Source organism: Hippocampus bargibanti, linkage group LG02 (genome assembly GCF_051943395.1).
Source record: "Hippocampus bargibanti isolate YZ-2025 linkage group LG02, ASM5194339v1, whole genome shotgun sequence".
Taxonomy (NCBI): domain Eukaryota; kingdom Metazoa; phylum Chordata; class Actinopteri; order Syngnathiformes; family Syngnathidae; genus Hippocampus; species Hippocampus bargibanti.
Window position 1 is genome coordinate 8,722,039 of NC_142735.1, and position 24,553 is coordinate 8,746,591.

At 42.6% G+C, this 24,553-nt stretch overlaps 2 protein-coding genes across 28 annotated transcripts in view; both read left to right on the top strand.

The window, feature by feature from the left end:
• The window catches only part of LOC148901447 (protocadherin gamma-A4-like), a 204,888-nt gene that overhangs the window by 67,382 nt on the left and 112,953 nt on the right, over positions 1 to 24,553 (top strand). The window contains exon 1 of one of the 27 annotated variants that reach the window (XM_088986837.1): positions 8,614 to 11,175. The exons of 19 other annotated variants lie outside the window; for them this stretch is intronic. In XM_088986837.1, coding sequence (XP_088842963.1) covers positions 8,761 to 11,175 — 2,415 coding nt within the window. In that variant the 5' untranslated portion in view covers positions 8,614 to 8,760. Of the gene's footprint in view, positions 1 to 8,613; positions 11,176 to 11,872; positions 14,393 to 15,614; positions 18,155 to 20,677; positions 23,143 to 24,553 lie in introns of those variants that run through there. 7 more of the 27 variants (XM_088987025.1, XM_089023931.1, XM_088987015.1 and 4 more) reach the window with 7 other exon arrangements.
• On the top strand, positions 1,087 to 4,765 carry LOC148901449 (protocadherin gamma-A12-like). The gene is made up of 2 exons (XM_088987334.1): positions 1,087 to 3,138; positions 4,498 to 4,765. The coding sequence occupies exons 1-2, from the start codon at positions 1,306 to 1,308 to the stop codon at positions 4,618 to 4,620; spliced, it is 1,956 nt and encodes a 651-aa protein (XP_088843460.1). The 5' UTR covers positions 1,087 to 1,305; the 3' UTR covers positions 4,621 to 4,765.

Below are 24,553 nucleotides of genomic sequence, written 5' to 3' on the forward strand. Positions count from 1 at the left end.
CCAATGTTGAACAGACAAGGCCATCTACAGGTGGAGTCAAGAAAGTTGGTCTTTTATTTTATTAGTTTTCTATTGCATTGACGGGGGCAGTGTGTGACTATAAAACAACAGTTGCTGCTACTAATCTTGAATCTCTAGGTGAAACAAAACAATGTGAACCCTGACAAATTCGATTTCTCTTTCTCTGTCCGTGGTGCTGAAGTACAGTGAAAGCCATGGAAGCCTGTGGAAGTGTGGATATGCGCTTTTACAAAATAAATAACGACCGTTACGTGTATAGTCATTACATTGCCAACAGTCCATCCACACCCTTGCTGCATATTTTGAAAGCAGTTTATTGACTGCTAACTCTTGATTATTATTATTATTATTATTATTTTGCACACAAAAAAACGAAACAAGAAAGGCTCGAAAGTATGTTTCTGAAATACTTTTTAAATCGTCATCGGAAGGGGATTTTATTGTTTTTCAATCTTTGAGTTTTCCGCAACCACCTCGAAGAGGCGCTGTTACATTGAAAATCTACACGTCCGTGCTGCGTACAACAGTGCTGTACCCTCTTCTATCTCTACCATTGCTCACAAGAGATTTTGACCTGGAAGACGAATAGCCCTTGAGCATAAATCGCGCACATCTGAATGCGCCTGTTTTATTTTCGTTTAATTTTTCGTTCAGTTTGCTCGTTATTTTTAAATATTTTGTTTTGACATGGCGTCTAAATGTAACGAACTCAGTATTATCGGGAGACGGTGGTTTGGGCGACGGTCGGCCTGCTTTGTCTTTTTTTGTTTTTTTCTAAACGGAACGCAGGCGCAAATCCGCTACTCGATCCCGGAGGAGATGAAAAAAGGCTCGCTCATCGGAAACGTGTCCCAGGATCTCGATTTGGATCTGAAAAGACTCCGTTCTGGTCGCGCCCGCATCGTGACTGGCGATAACGTCCAGTACGTCGAGCTGAGGGTGGACAAAGGGCTGCTGGTTGTGCATGAGAGGATAGATCGAGAGCAGCTGTGTGGAGACTTTACGCCGTGCAGCTTCACCTTTGAGATTTTATTGGAAAACCCAATGGAATTACATCCGGTAAGCATCGAGGTGACAGACGTGAATGACAACACTCCCACCTTTGAAAGCATACTTTTAGAATTTAAAATTAGTGAAGCAGCCACACTTGGCTCCCGTTTTGTTTTGGAGAATGCTCACGATGCCGACGTGGACGCAAACGCTCTGCAGAGCTACATTTTAAGGCCGAGTGAAAACTTTGTTTTGAAGCAACACCTCAGTCCGGCGGGTAGAAAATATGCCGAAATGGTGCTTCAGAAAGCCTTAGACCGAGAAAAACAGCCGCGGCTCTCCTTAAAATTGGTGGCTGTGGACGGGGGAAATCCGCGGAGATCGGGTACAGTAAATATAGAAGTAATTATCCTAGATATTAATGATAACGCACCCGTCTTCAATCAAAGCATATATAAAACCAAGTTATTTGAAAATGCACCAAAGGGTGCTTTCGTTTTGTCCGTGAATGCCACGGATGCTGATAGCAGTTCAAACGGAATTGTAACATACTCATTTTCAAAATTAAATTCGGGAACAGCAGATAAGTTTTACATAAATGAGAGGACAGGGTGCATATTTGTAGAAAAACAAATAGATTATGAAAAAGACAAAACCATAGAATTTATGGTTCAAGCAATAGATCAAGGTGGCCTGAGTGAGTCTGCAAAAGTGGAAATTGAAGTCATGGATTTGAATGACAATGTCCCAGTCGTAAATGTGATGTCCTTTACAAGTCCCGTGGCGGAAAATTCCCCAGCAGGCACCACTTTTGGTATTATTCATGTTAAAGACCAAGATTCAAGACAAAATGGCCATGTAAACTGTGCCATCGAAGGACTTGCTCCATTTAAAATTAAATCTAATGGGAGAAATTATTTTGCATTGATGACCGATGCTAATTTAGACCATGAACGTGTGTCAGAATACAATATCACGGTCGTCGCGTCAGACGCAGGCTCACCTCCCCATTCCAGTAAAAGGACTTTTAATTTGAAAGTGTCAGACGTGAATGACAACGCCCCCGTCTTTCCTGACAGCTTTTATAAAGCAAACATAGCCGAGAACAACTCGCCAAGTGTTTCTTTGCTTAGCGTGAGTGCTAAAGACCCAGATGAAAACCAGAACGCTCGTATCTCCTACATGTTGGAGCAGAGTGAAATTGGAGGAAGATCGATCAGTGAATTTGTGTCTGTGAATGTAGAAAGCGGAGTTATTAGTGCAGCTCGATCATACGACTATGAGAAAATCAAAGAGCTGATATTTGTTGTCAGAGCTCAGGACGGGGGCTCTCCTCCTCTTAGCACCAACGTGAGCGTTTGCATCATGATCCAGGACCAGAACGACAACGCCCCTCAGGTCCTGTACCCGGTTGTGACGGGCGGCTCGCTGCAGGCCGAAATGGTGCCTCGTTCGGCCGATGTAGGCTATCTGGTGACGAAAGTGGTGGCCGTGGACGTGGACTCTGGCCAGAACGCCTGGCTCTCCTATAAAGTGCACAAAGGTACTGACAGGGCACTGTTTGAAGTGGGCCTTCACAATGGAGAAATACGAACTGTCCGTCAAGTGACTGACAAAGATGCCGTCAAACAAAGACTGACTGTTGTTGTGGAGGACAACGGACAGCCTTCTCGTTCAGCCACGGTCATTGTGAATGTGGCAGTGGCTGACAGTTTCCCTCAAGTACTGGCAGAGTTCACTGACTCGGGCATGAATGACAAGGAGTACAATGATCAGCTTACTTTTTACTTAGTCTTGGCGCTGGCGGTGGTCTCCTTCCTCTTCCTCACCTGCTTGCTGCTGATTATATCGGTCAAAGTGTATCGGTGGAGACAGTCGCGCGTCATGTACCACTCCAACCTGCCTATCATTCCTTATTATCCACCACGATACTCGGATACTTTGGGGACGGGGACCCTCCCGCATGTGTACAATTACGAAGTGTGCAGGACCACCGACTCCAGAAAAAGTGACATGAAGAATATGCAAGCCATGAGTCAAAGTTTAGTGAGCGTGGATGGAGCTGATGCTGAAAGGCCACATGTGACCAAGGAGATGCCAGGAAACCTTTCACAGATGTCAACCTCGGTGAGTCAAATATTTGACCATTACAGCCTTTTGAGATAAAAATGTGTTTCCACGTACATCGATCTTCCTGACTATTTATTTTTCACTCAAGTCACAAATTACAAACAATGCATGACACATATTTTTTTCTATCGTGATTTCATATTATGATGCTACACACGCAGATAATCGGAAATCTTGTTGAGGTACTTGACAAATACCTTTTCCACGATAAATTACTGTCAAAGGGCACTTGGTACATTAGAACGATGTCATCAAACTGTATACCTCTCTTGTGTTGTTTTGTGGGCATTTCATCAACATCAAAAGCATACCATGTGTTTTTAGCTCTGCATCTTGTTTTGATTCGGATGTTGGTCCTCCTGCTAAATTGTCAAAAGTTGGAGAATTACACTAAATTGTTGATATCATGATATCAGATTTTTGAATACATACAATGATAATAAACAACTATTAAATTGATTAAAACATAACATTGTAGTCTTCTTTTATTATATACACTTTTACATGTATAAATTTGTACAGAACTGTACTCTGTGTGTGTGTGTGTGTGTGTGTGTGTGTGTGTGTGTGTGTGTGTGTGTGTGTGTGTGTGTGTGCGTGTGCGTGTGCGTGTGTGCGTGAGTGTGTGCGTGCATGTGTGGATTAGTTTTTTTTTCGGTTATTTAAGAAAAAGTGACAGTGCATATTCATAAAAATAAACATTTGAATTTACATATGTCATATTACAGCTGTGGGCGAGTTTGCACCGTCCTTTGGCATGTTGAGGTCACGTGTAGGCAATAAATACAGTCAAAATGTGGTTAAAAAAACGATGACTGCAAATAAAATTGGATGACGTGTTCCAAGTATATACGTATATACCGTAGATGTAATTGACATATATTTGGCTTTATTGTATGATGCAAGTGGTTGTTCGTCTCTATGTGTCCTGTTTTTTTGAGGGTCGCCAATTTAAGGTGTCCCTTGCCAACTGCTCAATGAAAGTGAGAACGACCGGGTTCGATAATGAATGTATCGATGGATTTTGTTGAAAACGAACACTGGCCCTGTTGCATTACTTTGAAAATGCTTTGGGTGCCGCTGGTGCAACATCATTGAATTTGTGGGAAACGACTGTTTGTCGTCCTCCCCGACTCCTTGAAGCACTGCGTTGCTGAGAAATTTTACGTGCTGATCTTTTGAAGAGGCACGCTTTCTGTAGATTCTCCTGTTGGTTTTAGAATTATTTTGAGGACATCCAAGTTTTATTGGAAGAAATAATCTTGGAATTTATATTTTGAAAATCACGATGGATTGCGTGTGGATGCGCGGCGTCAGTGACCGATGGCGCACACTTTTTGTCATTCTTTGTCTCAGTGGGCTGCGCTCCGCGAGTGGACAGGCTCGCTATTCCATACCGGAGGAGCAGGCCGAAGGCTCTTTTGTTGGAAATATTGCAAGAGATTTGGTCTTGGATTTAGGGAGACTCCTGGCAGGTAAAGCTCGTATTATAACAAGCAAAAATCGACAGTATGTTGATTTAAAACGAGACAAAGGCACGCTTGTGGTGAAAGAGCGCATCGACCGAGAGGAGCTTTGTGGAAAGTCGACGCCCTGCAGCTTTAATTTCGACATCATTTTAGAAAACCCAATCCAGTTTTTTCGTGTATCAGTGGAAGTGGTGGACATTAATGACAACAGTCCGTCCTTCCCACAGCCTGAAATCCATTTAAAAATTGTTGAAAATGCTGCAGTGGGGACTCGTTTCTCACTCGCGAATGCAGCCGACCCTGATGTTGGTGTGCATGATGTTCAGAAATATGCACTAAAACCATCGGATAATTTTCAACTAGAAATACAAAATGAACCAAATGGCAGAAAGGTTATAGAAATGGTTTTGCAAAAGGCTTTGGACCGAGAGAAAGAGGAGAGTCTCACACTCATTTTGATGGCTACTGATGGTGGTGAGCCACATCGATCAGGGACGGTGAGAATTCAAATCTCTGTGATGGATGCAAACGATAACGCACCAGTCTGCACCCAACCTGTTGATAAAGTTGATGTGCCAGAAAATACACCTACAGGAACATTGATCACAACTGTTAGTGCAAATGATGCTGATGCGGGCCTCAATGGTGACATCATTTATTCAATTTCCCATTTTACAAAAGAGGAAGAGCAGCATTTTAATGTAAATATGAAAACAGGAGAGATCAATATCGCTGGTAATTTGGATTTTGAGAAATCCAAGAGCTATGAATTAAATGTACAGGCAAGGGACCACGGAGGTTATACAGATACATGCAAAGTAGTTGTTAACATACTTGATGAGAATGACAATGTTCCCACCATTGAGTTCATGTCATATTCTCAATCGATACCCGAGGATTCTCCGCCAGGTACAACGGTCGCTGTTTTTAATGTGAATGATGAAGATTCTGAAAGCAATGGAGTTGTCAAGTGCTCCATTAACGATGACGCCCCTTTTAAAATTGAGTCTTCTCTCACAGGTTACTACACCATTGTGACTGAAAACTTTTTAGATAGAGAACTTGTCCCTGAATATAATGTGACCATTACAGCTTCCGACCAAGGCTCCCCACCCTTATCGAGTTGTAAAAACATCAATGTTAAAATATCGGACGTGAATGACAACCCACCTAAATTCCATCTGTCAGAATACAGCAGGACGGTGCCAGAGAACAACTCTCCTGGTTATTCTATGTTCACGGTAAGTGCCAGTGATGCCGACTGCGGCCAGAATGCTCGAGTGTCTTACTTTCTGGAAGATAAAGAAGTTCATGGAGCAGCTGCGTCATCTTTTGTATCAGTGAATTCAGAGAATGGTGTCGTCCATGCCGTCAAATCTTTTGATTTTGAACAAGTCAAATCTTTTGACTTTAATGTCACTGCCCGAGACTCCGGATCCCCACCACTCAGTTCTGTGGCCACAATTCGCATCCTGATCCAGGACCAGAACGACAACCCGCCCCAGATCCTGTACCCAGTTATGACGGGCGGCTCGCTGCTGGCCGAAATGGTGCCTCGTTCAGCCGATGTGGGCTATCTGGTGACTAAAGTGGTGGCGGTGGATGTGGACTCTGGCCAGAACGCCTGGCTCTCCTATAAAGTGCACAAAGCCAGCGACAGGGCGCTGTTTGAAGTGGGCTTCCACAACGGGGAAATCCGAACTGTCCGTCAAGTGACCGACAAAGATGCCGTCAAACAAAGGCTGACTGTTGTTGTGGAGGACAACGGGCGACCCTCTCGTTCAGCCACGGTCATCGTGCATGTGGCGGTGGCTGACAACTTCCCTGAAGTGCTGGCAGAGTTCACTGACTTGAACATGCATGACAAGGAATACAGTGTCCAGCTGACTTTTTACTTGGTCTTGGCCCTGGCGGTGGTCTCCTTCCTCTTCATTACCTGCTTGCTGCTGATCATATCGGTCAAAGTGTACAGGTGGAGACAGTCTCGCGTCATGTACCACTCCAACCTGCCTGTCATTCCATATTATCCCCCACGTTACTCGGATACTTTGGGGACGGGGACTCTCCCGCACGTATACAATTACAATGTGTGCAAGACCGCCGACTCCAGGAAAAGTGACATGAAGAACATTCAAGCCATGAGTCAAAGTTTAGTAAGTGTGGATGGAGTTGATGCTGACATGCCGCACGTGAACCAGGAGCTTTCAGGAAACTGCTCACTGATGTCAACCTTGGTGAGTGAAATATGCCAACCATTTTTTTCAAATATGTTTGTGATTGATAGCTGTGAAATATTGCAAATGTGGACGCGGGTGGTCACATCGCTCTTCCTCACAAATATGAAACAATTATTATCTATACATACATCTTGCTTGATAGAGCACTTTCACAGCAGCTGCAGCTGAACAAACCAGTTCATGAGTAAAATAATAAACTCAACACATAACATAAAACACAGTTATATAATCCTGACCATTTTGCCTCCTACGCTTTGTTGTTAAAATCAGTTTGAGATAAGAGGAGATAATAAAATTATTACCATGAAAAATGTTGACAGTATGTTTACGTTTGTGGAGAAATACAGGATTGTTTGAATAGTTTGATCTTTGGCATTTTTTACCCATTGTAATAATGTGTCGTTTTGACAGAGAAACATATACACAAACAAATCAAAAAGCCTACGTTTTGTAATACGGCTCTTCTTGAGCCCCACCCCTCGTGTCTTTGGTTCGGCAATGGTCATAATGGAAGCACGATGGTGAATATTCTATCTGAGAATGTCCTTGTCCAAATCTTTATATTTCATTGCCACTTCTCATGTTTGTTGTCCAGAGAAGGTTTGAGCTGATTCTTCATCCTTCTTAAAAAAAAAAACAACAACGACATGTATATCTTGGGGGTGCTTGGTGGTTCTTTTGTGTGGATACAATTTGGAAGTGCTTGAATCGAGGTTCTTTGGAAAAAAACTCTGCTACAAAGTTTTGTTCATTTCTGTGCACAGTGCTTGTGCATCTGAAATTGACTTTGTCATTTGTTTTGTTTTAAACATTGATGAGTATGTAAGTTCTTGTGGTCCAATGACTGTTAAATCTTTCCTCCATAGCAGGCATTTTGCATTTCTTGCCCCACAGCCTATAGAGCCTGCAGCCTAGCTTTGTAGTGTGCTCCCTGAGAGCCTTCAGCAGGAAATTCATAACTAGCATGTGGGTTCAAATAAACTGTTATAACTTCTTTATTTGTTGTTAAATCTTTATGAAACTTTCAGTACACTTTCATAACATAACATATAATAGAATAAGATAACGTTTTTTTGTGAAATTTATTGATAGAGATTCACTAAATCTCTATTTTTATTTTTTCTTTCCATTCCATTTTTTTATTCTATTCTTTCCATGATTGAATTGACAGATTTTAAATTCAATGCGTGTTTCCTTTTATTCCTGCCAAAATGGTGTTAATTGTATAATCATAAAAATCAAAGCCTAAACATTTTGGTTATTGCATTTACCGTCCGTTCATGTTTTGTGAACTTTCCTTGATAGAGAGAATAGCCCAGATTCAATATTGAAAGGCATTATTTAAAAAAATGTGAATGAATCATGTAACTTTTTTTCTTTCAAATATATGGAATGAGAAATGGCAACTTTGTTTTATTGAATTATTTTTAATATATGCTGAAAATGATGAAACGTTTTAATCTCACACTGAGGACTTTAGGAATTTGGAGGAAATTTTAATGCCTTATTCTAAATGTCATTGGTAAGATAATACATTTAAATAAGTAGATCACTTTTGCATTGAATAACACCTCATTTTTCACCGTTGTTGCTACATTGTAAGTTATTGGTCGGATCAGATAAAAACAAAAAAGCAAACGTCTAAAGTCATATTGGATTGCTTTTGATAAATAAATGCACTACTGAGAAAATGCACTGAGCGCCGCTCGTGACGCGTCAGTGAATTGCATGCGTGTAGATGTCCTCTCTCTGAGGAACTGGGTTAGCGAGAAAGACGACGGTCTTTTTTGTCACTTAAAACGCACGTTTTCTATGGACTCTTTGATTCAATCTATCTGATTGGATTTAGGAACGATCCCCCCCAAAGGATACATCGTGTTTTTTTTTTTTTGTTTTTGGTTTTTTAATTCACGATGGATTGTTTGTGGATATGCGTTGTCATCGGCCGATGGCGCACACTTTTTGTCATTCTTTGTCTCTGTGAGCTGCGCTTCGCGAGTGGACAGGCTCGCTATTCCATACCGGAGGAGCAGGCCGAAAGCTCTTTTGTCGGAAATATTGCAAGGGATTTGGACTTGGACTTGGGCAGACTCGTGGCAGGTAAAGCTCGAATCGTGAGTAAAGGAGGTCGACAGTATGTTGATTTAAAGCGAGACAAAGGCTGGCTTGTGGTGAAAGAGCGCATCGACCGAGAGGTGCTTTGTGGAAAATCGACGCCCTGCAGCTTCAATTTCGACGTCATTTTAGAAAACCCAATCCAGCTTTTTCGTGTAACAGTGGAAGTTGTGGACATTAATGACAACAGTCCCTCCTTCCCACAGCCTGAAATTAACATGAACATCTCCGAGAATGCTCAAGTGGGGACTCGGTTCTCTCTCGCGAATGCTGCCGATTTTGATGTTGATGTTAATGATATTCAGAAATACACACTAAGACCATCAACTACTTTCAAATTGGAAATACACAATCAACCAGATGGTGAGGGTTTTATGGAGATGGTTTTGGAGAAGCCTTTAGACCGAGAAAGAGAAGAGAGCCTCTCACTCGTTTTAATTGCTTCAGATGGTGGTGAGCCACATAAATCAGGGACAGTGAGAATTCAAATCACTGTGTTGGATACCAATGACAACGCGCCAGTCTGCACTCAACCAGTTTACAAGGTCGATGTGCCAGAAAATTCACCTGCAGGAACATTGATCTCGACTGTTCGTGCAAACGACGCAGATGCTGGCCTCAATAGTGACGTCTCTTACTCAACCCCCCATTTGACCAAAGACGAAAAGCAGATATTTCATATTAATGTTAAAACGGGAGAGATTAAACTTACTGGTGTACTCGATTTTGAAAAATCAAAAATGTTTCAATTGAAAGTTCAGGCTAGTGATCACGGTGGATATACGGATACATGCAAAGTAATTGTTAACATACTTGATGAGAATGACAATGTTCCCACCATTGAGTTCATGTCATATTCTCAATTGATACCCGAGGATTCCCCCCCAGGTACAACTGTTGCTGTTTTTAACGTGAATGATGAAGATTCTGAGGGCAATGGAGTTGTCAAGTGCTTCATTAACGATGACGCCCCTTTTAAAATTGAGTCTTCTCTCACAGGTTACTACACCATTGTGACTGAAAACATTTTAGATAGGGAACTTGTCGCTGAATATAATGTAACCATTACAGCTTCCGACCAAGGCTCCCCACCCTTATCGAGTAGTAAAAACATCAATGTTAAAATATCGGACGTGAATGACAACCCGCCTAAATTCCATCTGTCAGAATACAGCAGGACGGTGCCGGAGAACAACTCTCCAGGTTTTTCGATGTTTACGGTCAGTGCTAGCGATGCCGACTCGGGCCAGAATGCTCGAGTGTCTTACTTTCTAGAGGAGAAAGAAGTTCATGGTGCAGCCTTGTCATCTTTTGTATCCATGAATTCAGAGAATGGCGTCATTCATGCTATGAAATCTTTTGATTTTGAACAAATAAGATCTTTTGAATTTAATGTTACTGCCCGGGACTCTGGTTCCCCTCCACTCAGTTCTGTGGCTACAGTTCACATTCTGATCCAGGATCAGAACGACAATGCCCCTCAGGTTCTGTACCCAGTTGTGACGGGTGGCTCGCTGCTGGCCGAAATGGTGCCTCGTTCGGCCGATGTGGGCTATCTGGTGACGAAAGTGGTGGCGGTGGACGTGGACTCTGGCCAGAACGCCTGGCTCTCCTATAAAGTGCACAAAGCCAGCGACAGAGCGCTGCTTGAAGTGGGTCTGCACAACGGAGAAATCCGAACTGTCCGTCAAGTGACCGACAAAGATGCCGTCAAACAAAGGCTGACTGTTGTTGTGGAGGACAACGGGCGGCCCTCTCGTTCAGCCACGGTCATTGTGCACGTGGCGGTGGCTGACAGCTTCCCTCAAGTGCTTGCAGAGTTCACTGACTCTGGCATGAATGACAAGGAGTATAATGACCAGCTGACTTTTTACTTGGTCTTGGCCCTGGCCGTGGTCTCCTTCCTCTTCATTACCTGCTTGCTGCTGATTATATCGGTCAAAGTGTACCAGTGGAGACAGTCTCGCGTCATGTACCACTCCAACCTGCCTGTCATTCCGTATTATCCCCCACGCTACCCGGATACTTTGGGGACGGGCACTCTCCCGCACGTGTACAATTACGAAGTGTGCAGGACCACCGACTCTAGAAAAAGTGACATGAAGAATATGCAAGCCACGAGTCAAAGTTTAGTGAGTGTGGACGGAATTGAAGCTGACATGCCGCATGCGAGCAAGGAGCTTTCAGGAAACTGCTCACAGATGTCCACCTTGGTGAGTGAAATATGTCAACCATTTTTCAATGGATTTTTCAATGCATTGAAATTACAAATTAAAAATATGTAGTTCCCCATGCAGTATCAATGTTTAAATGTCTAACCATGAATGGTGAGTATTTAGATTAGATAACCGTTATTTGTCTCACAATGGAGTATTTGAGAATCCAGAGCAGCAAAGGTATGGAATGAAGGGGTAAGTTAAAAGAAGTACAGGAATAAAATACTTTATTTGAATATCCTTACAATTCAAATTCACTGCATCCCAGTGGCAATTCGACTGCTCGTTGTCTCGGTTGTCCCTCTCCGTGGTGCTGAAGGACAATTTTCAGTGGGGTTTGCAGTCCAGCGGTCAAACTGGAGAATTACTGTCAAGGGTCAGCATTCCTTGGATATCATTTGAATCTGACGCACAAAATTACACACATCACCCGACTTACTGATTAGATATTTGTGAAATTTACAAATGTAGCTTTTTGTAATTTTGCATGCGTTTTAATGAAGTTATCACGGGACGTACCATCTTTTCGAGACAAGGTTTTTTTTACCTTTTTTATTCTGACTGGACTTATGTCATGTGTAGGCCTCTATGTGGCGCTGTTACACTTTAAATGGGCGATTTGTGCTGCGTGATGCAGTGTCGATCCCTCCCCTGTCACTGCCATAAAGCAAAAGAAAGCTTCGCGTCAACAACAAAAAAAGGCTTGAGCGATAAACATTGCCGTATAATTACACCTCGTTCGTTGTTTTGTTTTGGGACCATTTAACATTCTTACAAAAAATATTTTCACATGGAGTTTAAAGACATTCATCAAGGCCAAGAAGGAAAATGGCGACGCAAGGTCTGCGTCTTTATCTTTTGGTATATTTTTCTAAATGGAATACAGGCGCAAATCCGCTACACGCTCCCGGAAGAGATGAAAAAAGGCTCGCTGGTCGGAAATGTTGCCGAAGATCTCGGTTTGGATCTGAAAAGACTCCGTTCTGGGCGCGCCCGCATCGTGACCGGTGAGAACGTCCATTACGTCGAGCTGAGGGTGGACAAAGGGCTGCTGGTTGTCCACGAGAGGATAGATCGAGAGCAGCTGTGTGGTGACGTGACGCCGTGTAGCTTCACCTTTGAGATTTTATTGGAAAACCCCATGGAATTGCATCCGGTAACCATCGAGGTGACAGACGTGAATGACAATGCGCCAGCATTTGAAAATAGGCACATAGATTTTGAAATAAGCGAGTCGGCTACACTTGGCTCCCGTTTTGTTTTGGAGAGTGCGTATGATGCTGATGTGGGGGCAAACGGTGTGCAGAGCTACATTTTAACACCGAGTGATAATTTTGTTTTAAAACAACACGTCAGTCCTGGGGGCAGAAAATATGCAGAAATTGTGCTTCAAAAAGCCTTAGACAGAGAAGAACAGCCGCGGCTCTCATTAAAATTAGTGGCCGTGGATGGGGGAAATCCACAGAGATCAGGTACAATAAATATGCAAATTGTTATCCTAGATATAAATGATAACGCACCTGTATTCAATCAAAGCATATATAAGGCAAAGTTATTTGAAAATGCACCCCAAAACACTCATGTTTTGACTCTAAATGCCACTGATGCTGATAGTGGTTCAAATGGAATGGTGACATATTCATTTTCAAAATCAAACACAGGAATGATAGATGTGTTTCATATAGATGAGATGACAGGGTGTTTATCTGTTGCAAAACAAATAGACTATGAAAAGGACAAAATACTTGAATTTGTGGTTCAAGCAAAAGATCAAGGGGGACTTAGTGAGTCTGCAAAAGTTGAAATTGAAGTCTTAGATTTAAATGACAATGCTCCAGTCATCAATACAATGTCCTTCACGAGTCATTTGCAAGAAGACTCTACCGTTGGTGCCACTATCGGCATCATTAATATAAAAGACCAAGATTCCGGTGAAAATGGCCATGTAAGGTGTGCAATTGAAGGCCGCGTTCCATTTAAAATTATATCCAATGTGAGGAATTATTTTGCATTGATGACGGATGCTGATTTAGACCGTGAAAGTGTTTCAGAATACAACATCACGGTTGTTGCGTCAGACGCAGGATCGCCTCCCCTTTCCAGTAAAAAAATGTTTAATTTGAAAGTGTCAGACGTGAATGACAACGCCCCTGTGTTTCCTGTCAGTGTTTATAGTGCAAAAGTTGCAGAGAACAATTCGCCAGGTGTTTCTTTGCTCAGTGTGAATGCCAAAGACCCAGATGAAAACCAGAACGCCCGCGTCTCCTACATGTTGGAGCAGAGTGAAATTGGAGGAAGATCGATTCTTGAGTTTGTGTCTGTGAATGCAGAAAGCGGAGTGGTTAGTGCAACTCGCTCATACGACTATGAGAAAATCAAAGAGCTGATATTTGTTGTCAGAGCTCAGGACGGGGGCTCTCCTCCTCTCTGTAGCAACGTGAGTGTCCGCATCCTGGTCCAGGACCAGAACGACAACGCCCCTCAGGTCCTGTACCCGGTTGTGACGGGCGGCTCGCTGCTGGCCGAAATGGTGCCTCGTTCGGCTGATGTGGGCTACCTGGTGACTAAAGTGGTGGCCGTGGACGTGGACTCTGGCCAGAACGCCTGGCTCTCCTATAAAGTTCACAAAGTCACCGACAGGGTGCTGTTTGAAGTGGGCCTCCACAACGGAGAAATCCGAACTGTCCGTCAACTGACCGATAAAGATACTGTTAAACAAAGACTGACTGTTGTCGTGGAGGACAACGGGCAGCCCTCTCGTTCGGTGACGGTCATTGTGAACGTGGCAGTGGCTGACAGTTTCCCTCAGGTGCTGGCAGAGTTCACAGACTCGGGCATGAATGACAAGGAGTACAATGACCAGTTGACTTTTTACTTAGTCTTGGCGCTGGCGGTGGTCTCCTTCCTGTTCATCACCTGCTTGCTGCTGATCATATCGGTCAAAGTGTACCGGTGGAGGCAATCTCGCGTCATGTACCACTCCAACCTGCCTGTCATCCCATATTATCCACCAAGATACTCGGATACTTTGGGGACGGGGAACCTCCCACACGTGTACAATTACAAGGTGTGCAGGACGACCGACTCCAGAAAAAGTGACATGAAGAACATGCAAGCAATGAGTCAAAGTTTAGTGAGTGTGGATGAAGCTGATGCTGATATGCCGCATGTGAACAAGGAACTGTCAGGAAACCTTTCACAGATGTCAACATTGGTGAGTCAAACTTTTCACAATTCGTGATTGATTTATTTTTGTATGTATGTTTCTTATTATTCATAAAATCTGAAACAGTTCATATTTCTAGAATTTTTTTCTCCATTATTTCAGAAACCGAATAATTGTAGCCTATTTAAAGTCGGGGATTGTCAAGTGACCTCACATTTACATATTCATGAAGTTACAGGCCACCTTTACATATTTCTTACTACAAGCAATTTTATTCACACATTACACACATATATTATTCATACAAATATTGTTTGAATATAAATACAAATGTATGAATATAAATACATCAAGTTCAATATTTTCCAAACTCATCGTGTTTAAAACTCAGAATTGCACCTCAGCGAAGTGCATTACTGAGCACATTTTGGTCGAACTAACTTACATTTCATAATTACACATTTTACTTGAGCCGAATGTGCCCACTTAACCGTGTGCTCCACAAATGAGTTGCGTGGAATTCCATGCCTTCTCGTTTTCAATGTACAGTATGATACTGATTCTTTGTCAGTATCATAATATTCGATGTTTTTGTGTGTGCCTTCAACTTTAAGATAAAAAAACGTGTTTTATTAAATGATGTACAGCACTGATAAAATTCCAACGAATGTCTTGCTCTTCTCAGCCAGGATTTCAATGTTGTTGTCCATGGCGCTGAAACTGTTTCTGCTTTACGTGATTTAATAATACATACGATGCAATTGATGACAATACATGGGCAGCCTTTTTTCCAACACATTTTATCACATATTCGGTACTTGTTGTGACCACTGAATGAATTGATTAATATTAATATAGGCGTAATATGTAATACAATCTTCTAAACGTCATACTATCGTTTAAATTACTTAGTCATAAAATTAATCTCCATACTGATTTTTGTTCACGTTTGAATACAATATTTTCTAGATAATTACTTAATAGAATCTGCACGGTAAAAAAAGGAAATATTAGATATGTTTAACATGAGTCGAAAATGTATTTGTACATTGATGCGTCTTGAGCTGCAATTTATAGTATCCCTCGATTAAAGTGCTTTGCAACTCTGGTGGGGCGTATAAAACAAAAGTGCACTACTGTGAAAATGCTCTGAGCGCCGCTGGTGACACGTCATTGAATTTAAAGGATACGACTGTGTACTATCCTGCTCTTGGATTCCAATGAGCACTGCCTTGATGCATGAGAAATAGACGTGCTGCATGCCGTCTGGAGAGCCACGTACGTGTAGCCGTGTACGTGTTGATTTAAGATTTTTCGATTGAATCGACTCGTTTTACCTAAAGAAATCAACTTGTTATTTTTGTTTGTGCGTGCGTATATATATTTTTAATTACGATGGATTGTGTGTGGATGCGCGGTGTCATCGGCCGATGGCGCAATCTTTTTGTCATTCTTTGTTTCTGTGCGCTCCGCTCCGCGAGTGGACAGGGTCGCTATTCCATACTGGAGGAGCAGGCCGAAGGCTCTTTTGTTGGAAATATTGCGAGAGATTTGGACTTGGACTTGGGCAGACTCGTGGCAGGTAAAGCTCGAATCGTGACCAAAGGAGGCCGACAGTATGTTGATTTAAAGCTAGACAAAGGCACGCTTGTGGTGAAAGAGCGCATCGACCGAGAGGAGCTTTGTGGGAAGTCGACGCCTTGCAGCTTCAATTTCGACGTCATTTTAGAAAACCCAATCCAGCTTTTTCGTGTAACAGTGGAAGTCGTGGACATTAATGACAACAGTCCTTCCTTCCCACAACCTGAAATTAATTTGAACATCGCCGAAAGTGTCACAACGGGCACTCGGTTCTCTCTCGCTAATGCAGCCGACGCTGATGTCGGTATTTATGATGTTCAGAAATATGTATTAAAACCGTCAGATTATTTTAAATTGGAAAGTCAAAATCAACCAAATGACAGAAGGGTTCTTGAAATGATTTTGGAGAAGCATTTAGACCGAGAGAAAGAGGCGAGTCTCGCACTTATTTTGATTGCGTCAGATGGTGGTGAGCCACATAAATCAGGGACGGTGAGAATTCAAGTAACTGTACTCGATGCAAATGACAACGCGCCAGTCTGCACTAAACCTGTTTATAAAATCGACGTGCCCGAAAATTCACATATGGGTACGGTAATCACGACTGTTAGTGCAAACGATGCTGATGCGGGACTCAACGGCGACGTTGCATATTCGACTCCTCATACTACTAAAGAAGAACATCACCTTTTCAAAATAAATAAAGAAACGGGGGAAATCAAACTTGTAGGTAAATTAGATTTTGAGAAATCAAGGAGCTACGAATTAAGTGTCCTAGCTAGTGATCACGGTGGATATACAGATACATGCAAAGTAATTGTTAATATACTTGATGAGAATGACAATGTTCCCACCATTGAGGTCATGTCATATTCTCTATCGATACCCGAGGATTCCCCCCCAGGAACAACTGTTGCTGTTTTTAACGTGAATGATGAAGATTCTGAGGGTAATGGAGTTGTCAAGTGCTTCATTAACGATGACGCCCCTTTTAAAATCGAGTTTTCTCTCACAGGTTACTACACCATTGTTACTGAAAACGTTTTAGATAGGGAACTTGTCGCTGAACATAATGTGACCATTACAGCCTCTGACCAAGGTTCCCCACCACTGTCGAGTAGTAAAAACATCAATGTTAAAATAGCTGACGTGAATGACAACCCGCCTAAATTCCATCTTCCAGAATACAGCAGGGTGGTCCCAGAGAACAACTCTCCAGGTTTTTCAATGTTTACGGTCAGTGCTAGCGATGCCGACTCGGGCCAGAATGCTCGAGTGTCTTACTTTCTAGAGGAGAAAGAAGTTCATGGTCTAGCCTTGTCATCTTTTGTATCCATGAATTCAGAGAATGGCGTCATTCATGCTATGAAATCTTTTGATTTTGAACAAATAAGATCTTTTGAATTTAATGTTACTGCCCGGGACTCTGGTTCCCCTCCACTCAGTTCTGTGGCTACAGTTCACATTCTGATCCAGGATCAGAACGACAATGCCCCTCAGGTTCTGTACCCAGTTGTGACGGGTAGCTCGCTGCTGGCCGAAATGGTGCCTCGTTCGGCCGATGTGGGCTATCTGGTGACGAAAGTGGTGGCGGTGGACGTGGACTCTGGCCAGAACGCCTGGCTCTCCTATAAAGTGCACAAAGCCAGCGACAGAGCGCTGCTTGAAGTGGGTCTGCACAACGGAGAAATCCGAACTGTCCGTCAAGTGACCGACAAAGATGCCGTCAAACAAAGGCTGACTGTTGTTGTGGAGGACAACGGGCGGCCCTCTCGTTCAGCCACGGTCATTGTGCACGTGGCGGTGGCTGACAGCTTCCCTCAAGTGCTGGCAGAGTTCACTGACTTGAACATGCATGACAAGGAGAACCATGACCAGCTGACTTTTTATTTGGTTTTGGCCCTGGCGGTGGTCTCCTTTCTCTTCATCACTTGCTTGCTGCTGATAATATCGGTCAAGGTGTACCGGTGGAGACAGTCTCGCGTCATGTATCACTCCAACCTGCCTGTCATTCCATATTATCCCCCACGCTACTCGGATACTTTGGGGACGGGCACCCTCCCGCACGTGTACAATTACGAGGTGTGCCGGACCACCGACTCCCAAAAAAGCGACATGAAGAATATGCAAGCCATGAGTGAAAGTCTAGTGAGTGTGGATGGAGCGGATACTGACATGCCGGCTGCGAGCAAGGAACTATCAGGAAACCTTTCACAGATGTCAACCTTGGTGAGTCAAGTTTTTTCCCCATTTTTATATGATTTTAATTTTTAAGTCTCACAATGCGAAAATGAAAAACTAAGTATATCCACCTCCGAAAACACTATATCTTAATTGTGCTTTCCTTTTTTTTACTTTTGGATTATTGCGTGGCTCTCTTCACTTTTCTTCTTGGTCAAACAGTTTATATTTGGTCCTTTTCATATTTGTCATAGTTATGTTTGAGGAGTTTGTCCAAGATTGATATGGTCCTTTTTCATCTTATCATAAATATTTCTGAAACAACCATCGACTTTAATCCTGATCATCATTGTCACAGACCACATGTATAGCATTGACTGGCAAAATGTGGTTGGGTATTTTCTGTGATAAATATGTGTAAACTTGAGAGTAATTCACCTCTGTTAATTGTGAGTGTAACTGTTGCTGTTTCAGAATTTAGATAACTTCTTCATCAAGGAGTGCTCACATTTGTTGAAGTATGAAGCCTGCTTTAAAATTTCACGGCAATGTGTCTGTTGGCCTTCTTTGATCAGTCAAGAGTGTCTAAATACTTCAAGGCAAGTGATTATTGATGATTATTTGGAGGTTTGAAAAGTCTCCAAGACATGCAGACTTGCTCAGTTTTCACCATCTGCACTACAAGCAAGTGACCCATGTGGCCCATCCGTTTTCTCAGTACAAATCATAAAAAGTATCTTTTTATCATCAGCAGGATGTCGTACATCTATACCAGGCATGGGCAAAAGACAGCGCGCGGGCCACATACGACCCGTGAGGTTTTTTTAATCCAGCCCGCCAAATTTGTCAAAATTATAGTGAAAAGAGTCTGAAACTAATGACACAAAGTTAGCGGGCACCAGGACAGACAACTGAAAAGTTGCCTGCCATGAAGTTGCCTGCCCCATTTTTCACAACTTGAAACACAATAAGACGACTAAAACCGGCCAAAAAGTTGCCTGCCCCATTTTTCACAACCTGAAACACAAGTCCGGAAGAAAGGAGCAGGCTTCTGATTGGCTGTCCTGCCGAGTGTGCAAATTTCAGCTGCAGGAAAGATATTTAATACAGCCAGCCTATGTCTGTGTGCTTGGCGACGATACACGTGTACTGTTTGCGCATGAAGGCGAGGGCGTCCGTGGCAAGTTTGTAGTGCGCGGTCAGGACAATCCATCCATGATTTTGCAGAGTTTAACACAAGTAGATATTATTGAGCTTGAATATTTCGTTGTGTAATAATATGTTTTAAATGTTGAAAGTGATTCCATTTTTCAATCACTGTTGATTTCTTCAACTTTGTGCCTTCGATTGAAACTTATTAAAAACAAACGCACAGTGCGTAGGTTATTTCAATCTATTTACATTTCCTCCTCCCAGTATATGCGAAATAGTATGTAAATGCCATATCTTGGATATTCCTTGAGACATATTTATTAACTGATAAGGGCTATTATTCACATTAGACAGACAGTTAATAAATTGAGTTGTAGTGTTCTTACTGTGCTATGAGGTTTGCACACACTATATTTGATGCTTTAGTATATCCGGCCCAAACACTTGCACCAAATGCTCCTGGCCCTGGCCCTCTGTCAAATTTTAAAACACATTGTGGCCCACAAGTCTACAAGTTTGCCAACCCCGGGTCTATACTCAAGATTATCCTCACGAAACCGAGGTACATTTTGTTGTCATTGTACTTTATTGTTATCAATACGTGTTGCAAACATTGTGCATGTTAACGTAGGGATACAGAATCACTGTGAAATCAGCTCAACGAAGCTGTGGAGTGAAACTAGAATAAACATATTCAAGACATGCACGAGCTCCTTGTTAAATAAGTAGAAAACAAATCATCGAGTGTTTAAAAATACATAAATGCAGCACTAAACATGACAAGCAATAATAAACAAGGCGCTTTGTCGTGCCTTTTGATTGCTGATTGCCTCATCAGTTAGGCAGCACCGCCTCATCGTTGGCAGTGCTCTTAGTTAGCGAGGTTTAAGGACAACAATTGAAGGGAAAGACAATCTCCCAACACACATGCGCAGTGGCGCATGCCTAAATCTCTGTCCGTGGTGCTGAAGTACAGCGACCACTCTCCAGTTGAATACAGCTCACAAAGTTTCAATCGTCATTTGTGACAATTGTCTGACTTCATTACACTCATGCAACTGTGTCGATTTGCTGTTGTAGTCAGAGGAAGCTTCAATTTATGGTAAAGAAACTCATTTAATTCAGTGTGTTCCTTTTTTTCTTTTCTTTGGCTGTGGTTGTTCAAAAACACATGAGACTGCAATGTTAAAATATGTCATTTTTTTATGTTGAGCATTTTAGTTTATACTGGAGTAGTTGACATATTTTACCTCAAAGAGGCGCTGTTGCTTGTTAAATTGATTTGGTTGTGCTTTCTGACGCTGCGAAGCTCCCTCCTCTTTCCCTGCCTTTTGGCACAAGAGAGCTTCGCCTGAACAACGGATAATATCACTTGGGCGACATAAGGCCGAAATTGTTGCACCGACTGATTCGTCATTTTCGATCGGTTGACACATTTGTTTTTTTTTTTTTACTTTCACATGGAGTCAAAAGATATTCATCAAGGCAGAGGAGGAACATGGCGACGATCAGCCTGCTTCTTTGTCTTTTGGTGTGTTTTTCTAAATGGAACGCACGCGCAAATCCGCTACTCGGTCCCGGAGGAGATGAAAAAAGGCTCGCTGGTCGGAAATGTGGCCCAGGATCTGGGGTTGGATCTGAAAAGACTCCGTTCTGGGCGCGCCCGCATCGTGACTGGCGAGAACGTCCAGCACGTCGAGCTGAGGGCGGACAAAGGACTTCTGGTTGTCCACGAGAGGATAGATCGAGAGCAGCTGTGTGGTGACGTGACGCCGTGTCGCTTCACCTTTGAGATTTTATTGGAAAACCCCATGGAATTGCATCCGGTAACCATCGAGGTGACAGACGTGAATGACAACGCGCCAGCATTTGAAAATAGGCACATAGAATTTGAAATAAGCGAGTCGGCTACACTTGGCTTCCGTTTTGTTTTGGAGAGTGCGGATGATGCTGATGTGGGGGCAAACGGTGTGCAGAGCTACATTTTAACACCGAGTGATAATTTTGTTTTGAAACAACACGTCAGTCCCGGAGGAACAAAATTTGCAGAGATGGTGCTTCAGAAATTTTTAGATCGAGAAGAACAGCCGCGGCTCTCATTAAAATTAGTGGCTGTGGACGGGGGAAATCCGCAGAGGTCAGGTACAGTAGATATAAATGTTAACATTTTAGATATGAACGATAACGTTCCTGTCTTCAATCAAACGTTGTATAAATCCAAAGTGACTGAAAATACCGCAAAAGGAACCGTTATTTTGACTGTGAGTGCCACTGACGTAGATAGCGGTTCATATGGAAAAGTAACATACTCATTTTCAAAATCAAAAGCTGGAAAAACAAGCATGTTTCATATCGACGAGGTGACAGGGCGTGTATCTGTCGCAAAACAAATAGACTATGAGAAAGACAAAACAATCGAATTTATGGTTGAAGCAAAAGATCAAGGTGGACTTAGCGAGTCTGCAAAAGTTGAAATAGAAGTCTTAGATTTAAACGACAATGCTCCAGTCATCAATACAATGTCCTTCACGAGTCATTTCCAAGAAGACTCTCCCGTCGGGTCCACTATCGGCATCATTAATGTAAAAGACCAGGATTCCGGTGAAAATGGCTATGTCATGTGTGGAATTGAAGGCCGCGTTCCATTTAAAATTAAATCCAATGTGAGGAATTATTTTGCATTGGTGACGGATGCTAATTTAGACCGTGAACGTATGTCAGAATACAACATCACGGTTGTTGCGTCAGACAGAGGCTCGCCTCCCCTTTCCAGTAAAAAATATTTTAATTTGAAAGTGTCAGATGTTAATGACAACGCCCCCGCGTTTCCTGTCAGCGTTTACCGCGCAAACATTCCAGAGAATAACTCGCCGGGTGTTTCTTTGCTCTGCGTGAGTGGTAAAGACCCAGATGAAAACCAGAACGCTCGTGTCTCCTACATGTTGGAGGAGAATGAAATAGGAGGAAGATCGATTCGCGAATTTGTGTCTGTGAATGCACAAAGCGGAGTGATTAGTGCAGCTCGATCGTACGACTATGAACAAATCAAAGAGCTGATATTTGTTGTCAGAGCTCAGGACGGTGGCTCCCCTCCCCTGAGCAGCAACGTTAGCGTTTGCATACAGATCCAGGATCAGAACGACAACGCCCCTCAGGTCCTGTGCCCGGTTGTCACGGGCGGCTCGCTGCTGGCCGAAATGGTGCCTCGTTCGGCTGATGTGGGCTATCTGGTGACTAAAGTGGTGGCGGTGGACGTGGACTCTGGCCAGAACGCCTGGCTCTCCTATAAACTGCACAGAGCCACCGACAGGGTGCTGTTTGAAGTGGGCCTCCACAACGGAGAAATCCGAACTGTCCGTCAAGTGACTGACAAAGATCCCGTCAAACAAAGACTGACTGTTGTTGTGGAGGACAATGGGTGGCCCTCTCGTTCAACTTCAATCATTGTGAACGTGGCGGTGGCCGACAGTTTCCCTCAAGTGCTTGCAGAGTTCACAGACGCAGGCATGAATGACAAGGAGTACAATGACCAGCTGACTTTTTATTTAGTCTTGGCGCTGGCGGTGGTCTCCTTCCTCTTCGTCACCTGCTTGCTGCTTATCATAGCAGTCAAAGTGTACCAGTGGAGGCAGTCTCGCGTCCTCTACAACTCCAACCTACCTGTCATTCCGTATTATCCGCCACGATACTCGGATACTTTGGGGACGGGGACCCTCCCGCATGTGTACAATTACGAGGTGTGCGGGACCACCGACTCCAGAAAAAGCGACATGAAGATTATGCAAGCCATGAGTCAAAGTTTAGTGAGTGTGGATGGAGTTGATGCTGACATGCCGCACGTGAACAAGGAACTGTCAGGAAACCTTTCACAGATGTCAACCTTGGTGAGTCAAATGTTTTATCTATTTCTCATGTAGGCCACGAGTTCATTGCCACACGGTCACAAAGTTCCTGACAGTTTGTTTAGGCTTTCTGCATGGTTATGTATTTGTGAAACGCCCTTTTTTGTTTTAAAACAAACACATGTATTTAGAAATCATTAAAAACATTGTATTTCTTTCTAACACAGTGGAAAAACCTCTTATATTTGTGAGTCTACCATCAGAGGAGTAAAATTAAATAAAGAAACCATTTTGTAGAAACAAAGTTACGCAGCACAATTCAATATTTTACTTGTCGGCCAATATATTTACATTCACAAGCTGAGGAGGAGCCTTGCATAATGCATGGAGCCGACATCATCTCCCGAACTGAAATGGAGTATGGCCGGAGTATTAGCCGAGGAAACGCACCGTCTCAGCGAAGCAAAAAATTCAAATACGCCCCAATAACGCCCAATAAAGCCAGTGAAAAATCAGGAAATATACCAAAAGAACGAAAATTCCCCTATGCACATAGTTGGACTACTCCGGGGGAGACTTGCGCCCGACATAAAAATGTCGCCAACTAACTCGCAGTGACATTTCATGATACTCCATCGTGTTTTGGTCACGTTTATCTTTGAAACAGGAATGTAACTTTTGTAGTGACACATTTACAAGAAAAAAAACATTGATGCTCAATTGTTTTTTTTTTTCTTTCGTATGAATCTTTCTGGGTGTTAATCAAGGAAATTCGTAAAACTTAATAAAATGTTTAATCATGTAAAAATATTAATAATTGGTTATTGTTACTGTATTATTATTATTACTATTATTATTATTAGTAGTAGTAGTAGTAGTAGTAGTAGTAGTAATGTAATAAACTTGTAACTCGAAGAATTACAACACTAATAAACAGTTTCCAGAATTAGGAAACAAAATTCGGATAAGAGTTTAATATGCATTTTTTTGTTGAAGTACACCATCGTTAAGTATTTTTTATTGGTGTTATCCAACTCTACAAGTTTCCGCTCCCTTAGCAGTGGTTTCACCTTCCATATAAATGTAACATTGGATCTTTTGGATTGGATGTACCTTTATTTGCCTCACAGTAGAGAAATTTACATTTCACAGCAGCAAAGTGATGAAATTATATTGTTTCTGACCTCAAATGCTAGCAGATGCCTTGCAAAACAACAGCCATTATCGTATATGGAGTGTATTTTGGTGTTCACGCTTTGTTTTTGCAAATCACCTTTTTAAGTGTTCTTTCCGTTGCAAGGACTTAGTTCTCATTTGTTGGCTTTGACTGCTGCACAGCGGCCGTTCTTCCCCATTTTCGACTCTAAGAGACGCTGTTGGCTTAATTTTCCGCGAGGTGTACTCGTGCAATCCTCAAATTGCGGAGGGAGAGAGAGATTTTTAGTCTTTTGTT